The sequence below is a fragment of the Amia ocellicauda genome, chromosome 1 (assembly GCF_036373705.1).
Source record: "Amia ocellicauda isolate fAmiCal2 chromosome 1, fAmiCal2.hap1, whole genome shotgun sequence".
Classification (NCBI taxonomy): domain Eukaryota; kingdom Metazoa; phylum Chordata; class Actinopteri; order Amiiformes; family Amiidae; genus Amia; species Amia ocellicauda.
The window spans coordinates 11,963,340-11,978,186 of record NC_089850.1 but is presented as its reverse complement, the minus strand read 5'-3'; the positions used below and the strand labels follow the sequence as shown (position 1 = coordinate 11,978,186).

Here is a 14,847-nt window from a genome sequence, read left to right as displayed (position 1 = left end):
GAGCGCAGAGAGTACTCGTCAAGTCTTTCTTTAGAGCTCCGTGGAACAGAAAATGCCCAAGATGCCCAAGCCTGTTTTTCTTGAACATTTATATAATGAGATGATTCACAATAAGAATATTTTTTATTTTAAAGAAGGATTACCTCCATAGTAAAAATCTGATGGGACACTATACACCATCTCAAAATAATCCCTGAATATGACTCCAAGCCTAGATTAATGACAATTCTTTGCTTCCACCTGAAAAAAATAAAAACATGAATGCACAAGAACAGCTTCAATAAAGTATTCAGCATATCAGCCTATTTGTCAGGCTACATATGGGAATATTGTATTTCCCTGCTTTATTTTTGCATATTGGACCCACTGTTGATCTTTGCTGTGATGCATTGTTTTTTGATTTAAGTCATTGTTCACATTCTATTCCTGCTACCCTACTTTGAGGAAAAGTCCTGAAGATAAACGAGTAAATAAATCTGTACTGTCCTAGATTGTGCCAGAGGAGCTTGAAATTATTTGCAACCTTAACTGACCTCATCTCTCCCATTACTGAAAAACCCTGCATTTCATTGGGGGAAAGAAAATAAGTACTTCTCCTTGACTGAAACTCAAGACTTTCTCAATGTACAAAGTATGTGTGCTCTAAAAGGCTCAGTTTCACTGCAAACATCCCTCTAAAACTGGGAAGTTGGGAGAGACAGGCAGATTTTTTTACAGGATTATATATATTATGTAGATGAGGAAGAAGCCTATGCACACGCTTTCCTCCATTTGTGTGTGCATGTGTCTTCGCACGTATTTTTATTCATGTGTCCGACTTCATTCTTTCCATTCCGACAGAGAATAGATAGCTCGGCCAACATGTACTCGACAGCACCACCTGAAGGCGGCCAGTGGGACAATGGGTTCGAAACTCCGACCTATGTCTACATGCCAGACAGCCAAGTCATCACAGTGCCAATCAAACGGGATCACATGGTTGTGGATGTGCTCTCCTCAGCGTGCAAGGTGAGTGGACCGAGAGGACTGTAGGGACGGACAGCTGGCCGCTCCTGTTTAAAACCACTGGACTTGTATCAAAGGCAGGAATTCAGAAGTCCACCTTCATGTACTGCTAGAACTCTTAAGTTCAAGTGATTATCCAAACTGACTTCTGTGATAGTCATCTGGATAGGTCATCAAACTCGCTTATCTTCTAAACAAATCTATCTTGAGAAAAATAAAATACTGTAGTGGGCTCATGCTAGTATTTTTGCAGAAACCATATTTGTTCAGTTTGTGAGTAACATCAAACTAAATAGTTATTTCTATATTCGAGTTAGTTGTACATGCAGTCCTGCAGTCTAGTAAAACGTATTAAATGGTTTAATTAAATCTTGATATCATTTTTAGTGCAGTCGTGGTGTAAGATAAAGTAGTTGATTCTTTTGTCATTTTTACAGCATTTTTTAATTGTTTATTATAAGTTTTAATTCTGTGGAAAAAACACACAAAGTACATTTGCTACTCTACTTTGACGTTTTTTAGAAACTGTACTTGTAGTGAAGTACATTTTAGTTTCCTACAGTAGTTTGAGTTGACAAGGGTTTTGTGTATTCCAATGATGTGTATTCTACTTCACAAACCTCTGACCAGGGCATTTGTCCCAGTGTGCTATGCTATACATTCCTGCACTTTTCCCAGTATTTGCCACATTTAACTCAAAATGGGATATTCTGGTTTAGTGGGCCCAGTCTGAGTTTGAGGCAGTGCCCGTGTCAATAAGACCCAGGGAAGGCGGAGTCTGCAGAAGTACACTTTCTTTCTCGTGGGAAGGAGGCTGTTTTTTTTTTTATTTATCTACTTTTTTTTTTTTTTTTTTTTCACAGACATGGTTAAGTTCTTGTTCTAAATTGTGGCTCATTTTTTACAGCAGGTTATTCTATTAGTAGTAACTCTGAAAAAATACAAATGTAGCATAAATCAATTAATTCTTTTTTTTTTTTTGCTTCGAGACCTTCAAATCATATGAAGAGAGTCTGGCATTCTTTCCCCAAGAAGGTTTATTATTGGGTCATGGTTTAAATTTTGAGTATTTCTCTCATGCTTATAACAATAACTGGCCTTCATAAAAGTCTATAATAATCATTTTTGGGGAAACTCATATACTCATGCCTGGGAATTAATAGATTGTGTTACGAATGTTACCAACACAAACCAATTATTTTAAATTTATGTCAAGTGTAAACACGCTTCAGCCGAGATGGGGGAGGGGGAAGCTGGTTTCAGATTTGATTCATTTTTGTTTTGTTTTTTTTCTACTTTTGATTGCTAGGTCCTTTGTCCATGAAAGGCAGCTTATGAAAAGAAGTGTAGATAGAAAAGGTTTTTAACCAGAATGAGCTGTCACTGACACCATGCATCGTTATAAAGTGAGATTTGCAGTGGATTGTGGCGGTGGGAAAGGAAATTGGAATACTGAATGGTTGGGAACCATTATGATTTGGCCTTCAGTGATGATGGGATCTAGTTATTAGTAACATTACAGAGTCCTGCCAGGAGAAAGAGACGCAATTGAATGGACTATCTTAGGAGGTTAAAGGAGACCAGCATTACCGTTCAACAAAAGCAAAATTTAGTTCTGAAAGAAGCCAGTTCAATTCAATGGGATTTTATCTGCATTTGTATTTAGTGAATATAAGATACTTTCTCTCTACTGAGGAGGAAAAGATGGTTTTGGAAGTGGGAGTCTTGCTGAGGGCAGTTGATTAAGCGCTGAACTGATTATGGCAACTTTCCTAGAGGTTTGTTGAACTGTACCTTTATGTTCCTAGCTGATAAATGATCACAGAGGCTTGATGGAGACCAGTAGTCATGAAAAGAGGACTATGGTTTTGTCATTTTAGCTGTGAGAGAGAAGGGAGCGGGACTTTAGGGAAAAAGATTGCGAAGGTGGTCGGCAGAATGAGAGACGGTCGTTGTACAAAGCAAGGTAGCATAAGGTAAAGATGAGTCCACAAGACTACACAGTTGTGGTCATAGACTTCTGTGGCCCATTTGAAACGCAAACCTTTTGACCAGGCGCATTTTTAATAAATTATTAATGGAATTGTGCCTTGAGGCCACTTTAGAAGATAACAGTAGACACTTTATACCCTGGCTTGACTAATTGGACAGGACACACAGGTGGTGAGCTCCAGACACTTGTCCAGCTGTGTGGGGTACCGCACAGCTCATTTTCACAGAACGACAAAAGGAATAAGTCTGTAAACACCTCCTTAATATTGCATGTTACTTCCTGTTTCCTACCTCTCTTTATAATTTAAACCTCCCTCTACAATGGGCCCATAGGAAAATTAGACGCTGCTCTCCTGATGGACAACTCGAAGAGGTCAACGATAATCCTTCTAGCCACAGAGCAGACGTGGTTTTCACTGTGAGATTTCAGTGTGTGTGGCAGAGACTATCCCCTGGGGTGTGGAACAGTCGCTGACCCAATGTCAATATTATGCATTGCAGAAGAAAAATCTGGACCCAGCCCAGCACTGTCTGCGCCTGCGGAGGAGCGTGGGACAGACCGTGGAGCTCAGCACTCCTGCGTCCAGCGATTTCATTCAAGAACTGGTGAGATCCTGCTCAAGCTGTGTGGAGCATCATTCATCAGCACTGTGTTGCTTTTGTGACTCATATGTTAATAAGATAAATACTATTCCCCCTCCTCTTTATTTTAACAGCTCTACGATGAGTTGGAAGTCTTCCCCTTGAATGTTTACCAGTTGCGTCTGTCGAGGCCTGCCAGCACGGTTGACTTTGGTAAGTCCCAGGAACTCGATATATCTCTCGATATTGAGAGCGCATGCAGAAGACGTGTGAAGACAAGACAGGACTCAGGGTGTTTATTACCTGCTGGTTGTGATTTCAGGGTTTGCCGTCACGGGCCACGTGGATGGCTTCAGGAACAGCCGGATATTCGTCAGCGAGGTGCTTCCGGATGGGCTGGCGTTTGGCAAAGGTAGTGTTTTTCTGATCTGCATTCAGAGTCTACACCTAGAGGCAATTCTTGCTGGGATTCAGGCCTAGATATTCTCCTCTACTCCCGATATGTCCTCTTTGACAGACAACCAGCAAAAACTTTTGAGACGTATTCTTGGGCATAACCCCTGGATAAACAATTTGCAGAACAGAAATGGGAGGCTAATAATGAACGGAATGCAGTGAAGAGCTGGTGCATCATGCTTCAGGATCTTTCCTTCCCCCTCCCTCTCAGTCCAGACATTATTTATAGAGTATAAAAAGAAACTGTTTAAACTGTGTGACCTTATAGAGCAGGATATAAAACAGCTGGCCTGTGTCAAATGAAAACAAGTCTACATTCAGCAAGGCTTTGTGCTCTTGAAAAAAACAAAACCGAAACAATCTCCATCGTGCCGTAGGCTCTGCTTGGCGCAGCGGCAGCGCGTGTCATTTCCCGAAGGCGTCAAATAACTGTTTGTTTCTGGTGGTTTTTGTTTCGGAAGGGCTGCGGCCGGGGGATGAGATCCTGGTCCTGAATGGGAAGAGTGTGTGCGCCCTGGACCTCGGCCTGATGCAGACTCTCTTCAGCGAGCAGATCTTAAATCTCACTCTCCGAAGGGATGCTCCCGTCGACCTGCAGGGCTTGGCCTGGCCCGAGTCCGACACGGCTGACCCCAATCCGCCCATCCCGCCTCCCAACCAGTCCCAGCTCTTGGAGGAGTTCCTGGACAAGCACACAACTCAGGCCTCAGCAGGTGAGCATCTCGCCCTTCACAGCCAGTGAACTGCCACCTCCCAGTCTGGTCTCTCCCCCCTCACTGGGCAGTGCCAGCACATAGTTGTACAGTCCGAGGATGAATATTGACATCTGTTAAAATTGTTCTGATTGAAATGAATGATGAGGCTGTTGGTCTCTTCCCACACACTTCAGTTGCTTTTTAATCAATTACAGAACCTCGTTTTATGGTTGAACTGGTAGTCCTCTGGGTATTTTGAGGAATTTGAATTCTCTGTCAAATCCTCTCGCAATCTCCCTGCAATCAGTCGAGGAGCATGTGTGCATGTGTGATTTCATGACTTATGTAACTTCTCAGTTGAAAACCATTGCAAAGCTGGAAAAAGATTTGTAACTGCCAAACTGTGGCCTATAGTCCTATTAGCTGTCCACCACACCCTTAGATCTATTTACCCCATATATTTAAACTGTGTTTAATCATCATCATAACAGTATATATTTGTGTAGCCTCGTGCAATTACAATCAAGGTACAGAAGTGTAATGGGTATTTTTAGGGTTTTTATCAAAACAAGATGTGTTCGGAGAAAGCATGCAAATTAGTTTATCAGACACAGTGGGTTTTGGCTTCTAGTAACACTGTCTTCGTCACAGAAACATTAAAAAGTGTCAAATTATAGCAGTGGAACTAACACTTGGGAAGGATTGTGTGTTTGTGTGCATATTGTAAGCACAGAAGTTGGACATAAAATGTATGATTTTCATCTGCTCACTTCTGTCTTCCCTTGACTGGATTATCGGTACTGTTGGCTCATGAGAGAAGTCTTGCGGCTGTTTACTTTAAGGAAAGCAAGGTATTTGTGGTTAATGATAATGGACAACATTATTAAATCAATGTTTTCCATTTATATGAGGTTTGTGTGTCTTCTGACAAAATGTAACCAGGTCACTTCTTGAATTGTCAGAGGCACAAAAGAGCCAGTTCAGAGGTTTCGTGAAATCCCAAATATGCAGCAGTTTTCATTGGGGAAAACAATAACAACAAAAAACACCCGAGATGTACTGTTGTTTAACATTGTGGTTACATGGTATCTGTCCGTTACGGACATATGGTGCATTGTCCTGCAGTTGCTCTTTAAATGATGACTTGAGCGAAATTTGTGTAGCTTACCCAAACTGTACTGTGATCTCCTCCCACTTCCTTTAAAATAAAGAAAACGGTAGAAAAAAAAAAGTGAAATTATCTCCATTTGGTTTGGGTCTCTGATGAGGTGGTGACTGGTTCAGCCTGTCGTTTATCTCCTGCTAACAACAGACAGTGTTTGTTTCCTCCTCTATTGTGGAAGCGCTCTGCTATGGCACCGGCATTGGAATCAGTCTGGCATTAGAAGCCGCTGAATGGCAGCATTGTCAGGGTTATAGTGTAAGGTTCATACCGACAGTGTGGACGGTGTCTACTGTACTAGGCTGTGGGCGCTGCCTATATTTGATGGATATAAAATTTACGTATATAAAATAAGGTTACTATACGCATATCTTGGCTAAGGTAAGTCCATTCTACTTTTACATTTCTAAGTCTGAGTGAGGTGGGCTTTAGACTTCTTTTTCCAATTTGGAAAGAAAAATCAGGAAATTGGCTGTGAATATACATGAAGGTCAACTTTTGGATGCCTACATTGTGTGTGATTGATAGAAATAATTTTTAATGGGTCTGTTTTGAAGGGATCTTCATAAACAGGCAATTCTGCTCTAAAATGACACGACACGCTACACATGTACAGATGTGCAGTAAAACACGAATTGGTGCAGCTGGAGATTGAAAGCGGTCACAAAATTATGCACAGAAAGGGGTTTTATAGTTTTGTTTTGTTTTTAATAGCTTGCGTCTCTTCCATGAATATGACCACTAGCAACCAAAAGGGTATTACATAGGACTGATTACTGGCAAAAACATTTGCATTTTCAGCATTAAGATGATAAATACAGGTACTATCTATGCAGTCCACAGATGCACAGGAAGTTTGTGGTAAAAACATACTGACACTGTACATTTTAAATACATTCTTAAGTGTTGGTGGGTACATCATTCTGAGGACCTCTCAACAGTTTTTATTAAAGTGGAAGAGCTGTAGTAATGCAAGGCAACACTCAGGAGTTTGGAGGCTGGGATTAAGCGTTTTGTAGGCTTTTTAAAGGAGGAAAGTAGGAGTAACCTATAATAACATCCACACTCGCACTAAACAGACCTAGCCGCCATCAGCACCAGTATCATAGCAGGTACCTACTTCTGCCCCTCTGACACAGTATATCTGGTTTGAGCGGACAATGCTTGTGAGGTTTAGGTTTCTGTGGTCTAAAGGAGTCGTTTCTAGAATGTTCCTCCAGAGCATACATCTGCAAAAAGCAACAAGAAATCTGTAAGCTTACAAAGACCATCTAGGCATACAATGGACCCTTAGTAACAAGCATTTCAAAAGTGACACAAGTCTTTATTAGAGATGCATACCTGAGATGTCTCTGACTGCCCACTGTCCCATGAAATAGGTTTGAGGGGAAAAAAGAAAAACAATGGCTGCACTTCTTCCATTTTGCCTGCTGGGGGCAATGATGATACAACCTAACTGCTGCAGTGTTTTAGAAATATCTGCCAACAGAGGAGACCACCTTCATATCCATTTGTGGATAATTAAATGACTGCCAACATGGACACTAATATGTATTAAGCGACTTACGAAGTCAATCCATTGTGGACTTTTGCTAAAAATACCTTGGGGGGGAAGGACAAAAACGATCTAGATATTTATAGAAAATGAATGTCATTTCTCTGTAGTCTGAATCTACAATTCAGAGAAGAGACTGAAACGAGTGGAATGCTTGTGTAGACTATATGTACACGTATAATTTGATCGATTTTAAACATGCATTCTATTTAAGACTGCTTTTTATTCCCCCTTTCTTATTCTGAATAATATACAGTCATGCATTTCAAAATGGAAATCTTGTTTCGTCTCCACACAGATGTTTTCAAAGAACATCAACAGTGAAAGTGCCCATTTATTATTTTGCTCCTGGTTATACATTAAAAAAGAAAAGCATTCTTTATAGAAACTATTTTATATTATTTGGTTATTCCTTTATTAGAAGAATGGAATTTGGAAGAAGAAAAAAAACTGTTCGAGAAGTTAAAGGTGTGAAGAACCTGTATTTTAGGAATCGCTCAGTCTTATCTCTTGAAGAACCAAACTTGTCACAGGAAGGAATGATTGAGATCAGTATTTGTGATGCCATTTTCTTTACATTGATGATGACGGGAACATGTAATGCTCTCAGTAAACTTATATATCAGTGTGTTTTCACAATCCAGGATATGTTAGCAAACCTTTAATTTGTAATGTAGTTTATCATTATCTAACTTATAAATGCCCTTTCAGACAAGCAATTTATTGTTATGTCAGAAATCAGGATTGCAGTTTTGCAATGGAATACAATAGTTTCCTCTGGATTAGTAACTGCAGACGCTGCACTAATTTGTGTGTAGATGTTTCCCTGCAGACTGGGGGGGGGGTCTAGGTGATGGCTGAAATCTCTTCACTGGGGTTTCCGAGTCAGTAGAGTGGTGACTGATTGAGGTGATTAAATTTGTGATTGGTAGGAAAACCATTTAATGGTTTACATGTTTAAGTAATCAAGGGGCTGTTTTCATCAGATGCACTCAGTATTCCTTTCCTAATTTGTTTAAAAAAGTAATGATTCAACTCCGAGGAATTTTTGGGAGGAACGTTGTCTTCCTCTCTTAAAGATCAAAGGAATGAGCATTTAAAATCACGATTCCACTTTTCCTCTAATGATGATGAAGATGATTATATATTTTTCAGTTTCAGAATAACCTTGGAAGCGTGAAATCAAGACTGTACTCCTTATCGATAGTGTCAGGTGTAGAGTCTTTCCTCTTATTATTTATACATGGTTTTTGGTGTTGGCATTTGTCTGCTTGTTTCAAAGTACAAATGTGTATTCTTGCTTTGCACAGTGCGTTATTCAATCGAAATATTACAAAATCTGTATTGGGGTTCCAGATGGTTTGCCATATTTCTCCACTTGTTTCTCCAGACGTTTCCAATGTCCCTGATGTTCCCGGCACACCCCTAGGAACCGCCACTGATGACGCTGGGCTGCAGTCCCAGCCCGGAGAGAAGATGGAGCATCAGCGAAAGGTGAGGGAGGGGGGCATTCACATAAACGTCTGCCTGTGAATCGAGCAGAAATAAGTCGCTGTAGTAAACAAACCCATTTCTGTGGAGCTTTTAAACGGGAGCATCGAAAGAGATATTACCCCACAACACCCTTAGGCCTAGACCAAATCAAAACCTATCCTCTTCCCCAGTGAACTGCGAATTGCCAGCCTCAAACGATTTGTGCTTTAATTTAGTGCCAGAAGCCACTTTATACTGCTTATAAATAAAAAATGTGATTGGCTACAGGTTTCTCATGTTGCAACGCGTGAATAGGTCCAAGTTTTGATTTGGTCTCTGCCTTGGCCAAGATGAAGAAACATTCAAGGAACATTTCTAGATGTGTTACACTGTGAATCTGTGTCCAATGAGCTGTGCAAGTGTGAATTAGCTATTGTGAATAGCAGTCTGCGCTGTGCCCTCCCAGAATACTAAACCATTATGAGGTGGTAATAGCAAGGTGGAAAAGACCAGAGAAAAAGCTTTATTTCCCTAACCCATCATCCATGGGTTCCCTGTATTTTCTTTTAAATGCTTTGTTAAACCTTTAATTGGACTAATTTTCTGTTTCAGACCGTAAACATTTCTAATTGTCTGAAACACCAACAATTAAATAATTCAAAAACAAATAAACAAACAAAAATACATTATGAGTCATACAATTTTATAGGCAAATTGAATTCTACACCTGTTTAAGAAAGAAAATCAATTTTGTCTACTGTTAATTAAGTAAATAATTAGTCTTGAGACCTCAGTTGGAAGAAAAACATGAATGTGAGCGTCGGGTTACATTTACCACCCATTTTTTGAGAGATGGCAAACAAACGGTCAATGGTTGACTAAATTATTGGTGAATTCTCTCGCCTGAACATAAGACAAGCTGTAGGACTTTCAGGTGAGCCTGCTCTGGAGACTTGATTGATTAATTAACCAGCATGGCAATGTGGGGAATTCCTTCTCAGTGACTGGCTACTCAAGAAGTCACTTTGCCACCAGGTGTAAGAACTTAAGTTCAACAAGGAACTCTCTCTCTTGTCATCCATAGTAAAAAGTGTCGGGTGTGTCTTGCTCTAAGGAAGTTTAGTGTGTATAACATTTAAATCAAAAATACAAAAAAAACACTTTAGTACTGTCAATTTTACATTTCAAAGTAAGGAATTTAACTGGCTTACTTCAAGGCTGTATAGGTAAGATGATGCTAATTAAGTAATTCAATTATTTTGTGTGTGTTGATACCTTATGCTTTCTCTAATGTACCCAAAGTATTAAAGGGTTTTAGTTCTAACCGTAGTATTATGTATACTTATTTTTTGGTGTATGCTTTTTTTTTTACTCTTAAATCTAGCCTGGAAGTGTCCCTATAAATTGTACATTTTGATTCTAATCCTATGTTTGAATCCATGTTGCTTTGAATATGTATCCATGTGTTATGCATACATGAACACAAACCCTTATTTATTCAGTCTACATTGTGTGTGATTGATAGAAGTCATATTTTAAATGAGAGCTGCACTTGAGAGGGGCTTGTAATGAAAATTCACAGAAAACTCTGGAATTTGGCCTTATCTACAGATGTTTAAGGATGTTGCATAGGTCCTTTGCTGTATACCCATCATGCTTTGAGGCATAGTAATTTTTTATGTTATACTGTCCATGGAAAGTTTTACATTTCCCCTCTAGCTGCACCAAACTTATTTTTTATATATCGCAGCTTCAAAGTGTTTTTTTTTTGCTTGCCTCTTCCCCTAGCACTAATGTGATCACCTGCTAGTTAATTAATGCCTGTGAGCCCAGGACACGGATGTACACACGACCCACTTCACACCTGTGTAGCTAATGTGGTACTGTAATTCCACAGTACAACAGGAATGTTCTGTCAGCCCCAATCCCTTACTGCCCCACGTACTGATCCTTAGCCTGTTGTAACCTGCTGGTTAACTCGCAGTAAATCAGGGCCTTTTGAGAAAACATTGCACCGCCAGTCATTATGAACTTTAAAAAGCATCACCACCAACAAAAAACATCCAGTAAAGAAAGTCTGTTTGTGTCAAGTGGGCGCACATGGGGAACCTTGGTAATGAATGCCTTCCTTGATTTGTTCTGTCTTCGGCCGCACGAATGAGCCATTGCACTGCTGAAGTGTTGAAGGCCAGTAATCCCAGAGTTGGTTCCTTGCCCACCTGTTTAAACGTGCCTAGTGCTGGACGCAGCCCAACTAAGGGCACAAAACTGGGCTCTTCTCCAGGCGTGGTGGCAGTGAGGCAGCTGTGAACTGGTTCTGGGGACTGATGCAGTGTCTGCAACACTGTATAATTTAATGCCTCATTACTTCTTTGTTACTGTTGAGATTGCTTATTACTGTCAAGGCACATTGGAGGCCATGGCAGCTGCTGTCACAGTGACTGCAAGGAACACAGGGACAGTGCAATTAAGTAAATCCTGCTCTGCGTTTCAAGTGGGAGAATCGGTCAGACCACACTGTGTGCTGGAGGTGTTTGAGGCTGAGAGGAGTTAGTCCGATCAGAATACATTTCCACATCGGAGACGGTGGTGACGGTTGAGGTGTCACTTCCATTATCGCAAAAGTTAAAAGCGAGAGCCGTGCCCAATTTAATTTGTGATGCAGGAAGCAAAAGTCTCCAAAATTATCTAGATACAGATTTTTGTTGTTGTTGTCCGACGGTCTTTCAGATCGGCTTTGATTCACAACCTCGGCTGAAGATTTACCCGTTACATGATTAAATAGATGCATCATCTCAGTTGTGTAGCATACAGGTGTAACTGTTTTTTGGGGGCAATGCTCTGATTTCTGACTATTCACCTAATATGTAAGTATGAGTTTGTATGTTTTTGTCCAGTGATGGCAGGTACCGAATTGTGCTTGGTAGGGAAATCAAATCAAGGTTTAACATTTTGGAAAACCTGTTGCCTAGATTTGGTTGCAATTAACGGTAATTTGTAAGTGAAGTTAACAATTTCTGTTGGGTGTTAAATGCACGTGCGAGTCAAGAACTAAATATTAAACTGCATGAGATGTACAGAAATTGTTCTGTATAAACTAGGTTAACCCAGAAATCATGCAGTTTTAATTCATTGACCATGCTAGTTGCTTGAATGGGAATTGGAAGCTTTTTTCTTTCTTTTTTTGAGGTGTGTGTGTGTGTGTGTGTGTGTGTGTGTGTGTGTGTATATAATATATATATATATATATCTATCTTAGTCCATCACTAGCTGTATGGAACTGCAGTATTACTGATAAGTACAGAATACAGGAATTCATAATTCATGAATATTGTAGTTTGACCTTTATGTGGCCAATCTTATTTGTTATTGTGTTGTACTTTATTAAGTAGATATTAAGTGCAGCTCTCCCTAAACAAAAGTGGGTACCAGGTTTACACACATTACATTTAAGGACGTACTTGAGGTTTATTTTAAATTTGCTGCCTTTTTAAAAACATGTTCCCTTAGTAGATAAACAGTGCAAGGATGAACACATCTGTTTATGCCAACAATGTGTCTAGCACTGTTGTTGAGGTACTGTTTATCTACTGTTTTGATCCTGGAATATTTCTACAAAACACAAATGCAAATCCGTGCTTACTGTGTATGTGATTAAAGCACATTTGCTTTACGGATCCAGATTTTGGGACATGCATTAACACAATACCCGTTTGCCTTAATTCAAGGAAGAAAGTTTAGATGATGGAAAAACCAGTGCATTTGATTAAGTTGAGGACATGGCAAATTGAGATGTGGTTTGCAGGTCTCATCTTGATACTTATGGATCACTCATGTAAATATTGTCTTTATAAATTATTTGAATAGTTTTTCCAATGTATAAATCAACCTGCATTTGATTCCCAAGCCTAACTCTTGCATAATTAAGGTGTTTGAGTTATGAGAAATGAGAGCAGGAGAGCGTTCTAGAACCAAAAGTGTCTTCTAGAAAGTCTGCTAACACTTGGTAGAAAAATCTTTGGACAAACAAGAGGACTGATGCTCTGGGGATCTGAGCTAATAAGAAACCATGGCAAGACTTTAGGTTGTGGTTAATTTCTTTTCTGGGAGGTGGTATTAATCTCAAACCTTGTTTTTATCTGTGATGCCTATATTGCCACTTCCCTTGTTAGCCCCCGGTATCTCCCTCAGTCCCAGATGGTGGAATTACATGCTGCTGCTTCTGCTGCTGGCAGGGCTTAATTAGAGATTTCATGCTGACGATGCGAAATGCTGAGACAGAACACCATCTGAGCACCCCGAGCATCTGAATACTGAAGCGGGCATTGCGGGGAAAAATAATCGCATGTGATGATGTCATAGGAATAGATAAGTCTTTTTTTTTGGGGGGGGGGCGGGATGCAGCCACACTTTGGATAGTTTAATGAACAGACTTGCGGTCAATACAGAGGTTCAAATGAAAGTGGAACAATATTTTACATGCAGGGAACCCGAGACATAAAATGAAATTCAAAAAGCTTAGTTTGGCACTCCAGAGGTGTTACTTTTTGATTTTGTAATTTAAATCTGATTATATTCAGATTGAAGTCTAAGGGTCCTCAATGCCAGCCAAAATCTTGCAATCGCTCAGAGGAACTTGCATTTTCTTGCATACCAGGAATAATTGTTTGTTAGAAGGTAATTAACTCAAATGTCAGTTCCACTTAAGTTTATGCAGAGGGCAAATTATCTATGGCAGACTAAGCTAGAATTAATTTGCAACAAGTATAAATATTCCTATGTGGTGGCTTAGTTGCTTGGTCGTCTGGATCTAAGTGCTGTGTTTATGACATCTTATAAAGGATTAGAGTGTTAGATTTACAGGATCTGAGCAATAACACTCTTGTCTTGGATTTGCATCTGCCAAGGAAGACCTAGATTTCCCGGATCAGTTTTCAGCGTTCAGTCAGATAGGTTTAGACTTTGTCTGCCCTAAAATAGGTTCAATTTCATCGCTCTTAACTGAATGGAGCAGTCGGTCTTCCACTCAATTTAAACCCTTCCTTTTTTGGTTTCAGTATGATACACATTCTAGTGCACAGATTTATGGTCTTGGCTTCTTGGGGTGTTGAAATGTGTGATTTTTCTCCTTCGGTCTAATTCAAGATCGTTGAAGAGGAAGTCGGCTCTAACAGTACTGACAACTGATCACACTTGCCTTATGAAAACATGTAAAATTGCCAGTTGGGTTCGCTACCAAAGGAATAAATGCCACTTGAAGGCTGTCCCGTCCTTGCATAATAATTTGACAAAATCTAGTGTGTTAGCTCACTCAAAGGGTGATCTTAGATTTAGTATCTGGTTGAGACCAGTCCCTTCCCGAAGTACATTACATTAATTAAACCCACAGTTTCGTCACATTGGCCTGTATCGCATTTCCAAGAAGTGCTGCTGATTCTGTCCGGACGGCTCTCCTGAAATGTTGCAACAGCAGCTATTTTTTCCCCTCCGTTTCCTTTACAAACAGCTCGGAAAAGGCACACTTCAAAGTGTCAAAATATGTTTGAGAAGACTAAATTAACTAAATCAAATTTTCTTGGCAGATGCTTCATCAAAAGATTATATACCAGCATATAAAACAACCAATAACATTCATGTTGTTCTGAAGAACACCACACAGACCAGAGATCATGTTTCTCTGTTCATCTCTGCCCTCTTGGGAAACCAAAAACTGCCCCCCATTGAGTGCTGGTGTTTGAGTTGACTTGCTGAGCCACTTCCTAGCAGGCAAGATCTGTGACCCCACCACTGAGACGTTTAATCAGAAAGGCCCCTCTAGGAATCATGGGAGCTGTAGTTTCCATTTAGTTTACTGCATGGTGTAGCCACAGGTGGTGTCTGTACCCACATGAGTACATTGTATTGTAATTAACCTTTTCTAAATGTCA

The 14,847-nt window shown here is 40.0% G+C and overlaps 1 protein-coding gene across 2 annotated transcripts in view; it reads left to right on the top strand.

Annotated features, from left to right (window-relative positions):
* Nucleotides 1-14,847, top strand: part of LOC136765538 (rho guanine nucleotide exchange factor TIAM2) — a 76,543-nt gene that overhangs the window by 46,220 nt on the left and 15,476 nt on the right. For both annotated transcript variants that reach the window (XM_066719598.1, XM_066719607.1), the window contains exons 10-15: nucleotides 841-1,008; nucleotides 3,499-3,603; nucleotides 3,714-3,792; nucleotides 3,902-3,991; nucleotides 4,497-4,748; nucleotides 8,838-8,941. In XM_066719598.1, coding sequence (XP_066575695.1) covers nucleotides 841-1,008; nucleotides 3,499-3,603; nucleotides 3,714-3,792; nucleotides 3,902-3,991; nucleotides 4,497-4,748; nucleotides 8,838-8,941 — 798 coding nt within the window. The remainder of the gene's footprint in view (nucleotides 1-840; nucleotides 1,009-3,498; nucleotides 3,604-3,713; nucleotides 3,793-3,901; nucleotides 3,992-4,496; nucleotides 4,749-8,837; nucleotides 8,942-14,847) is intronic.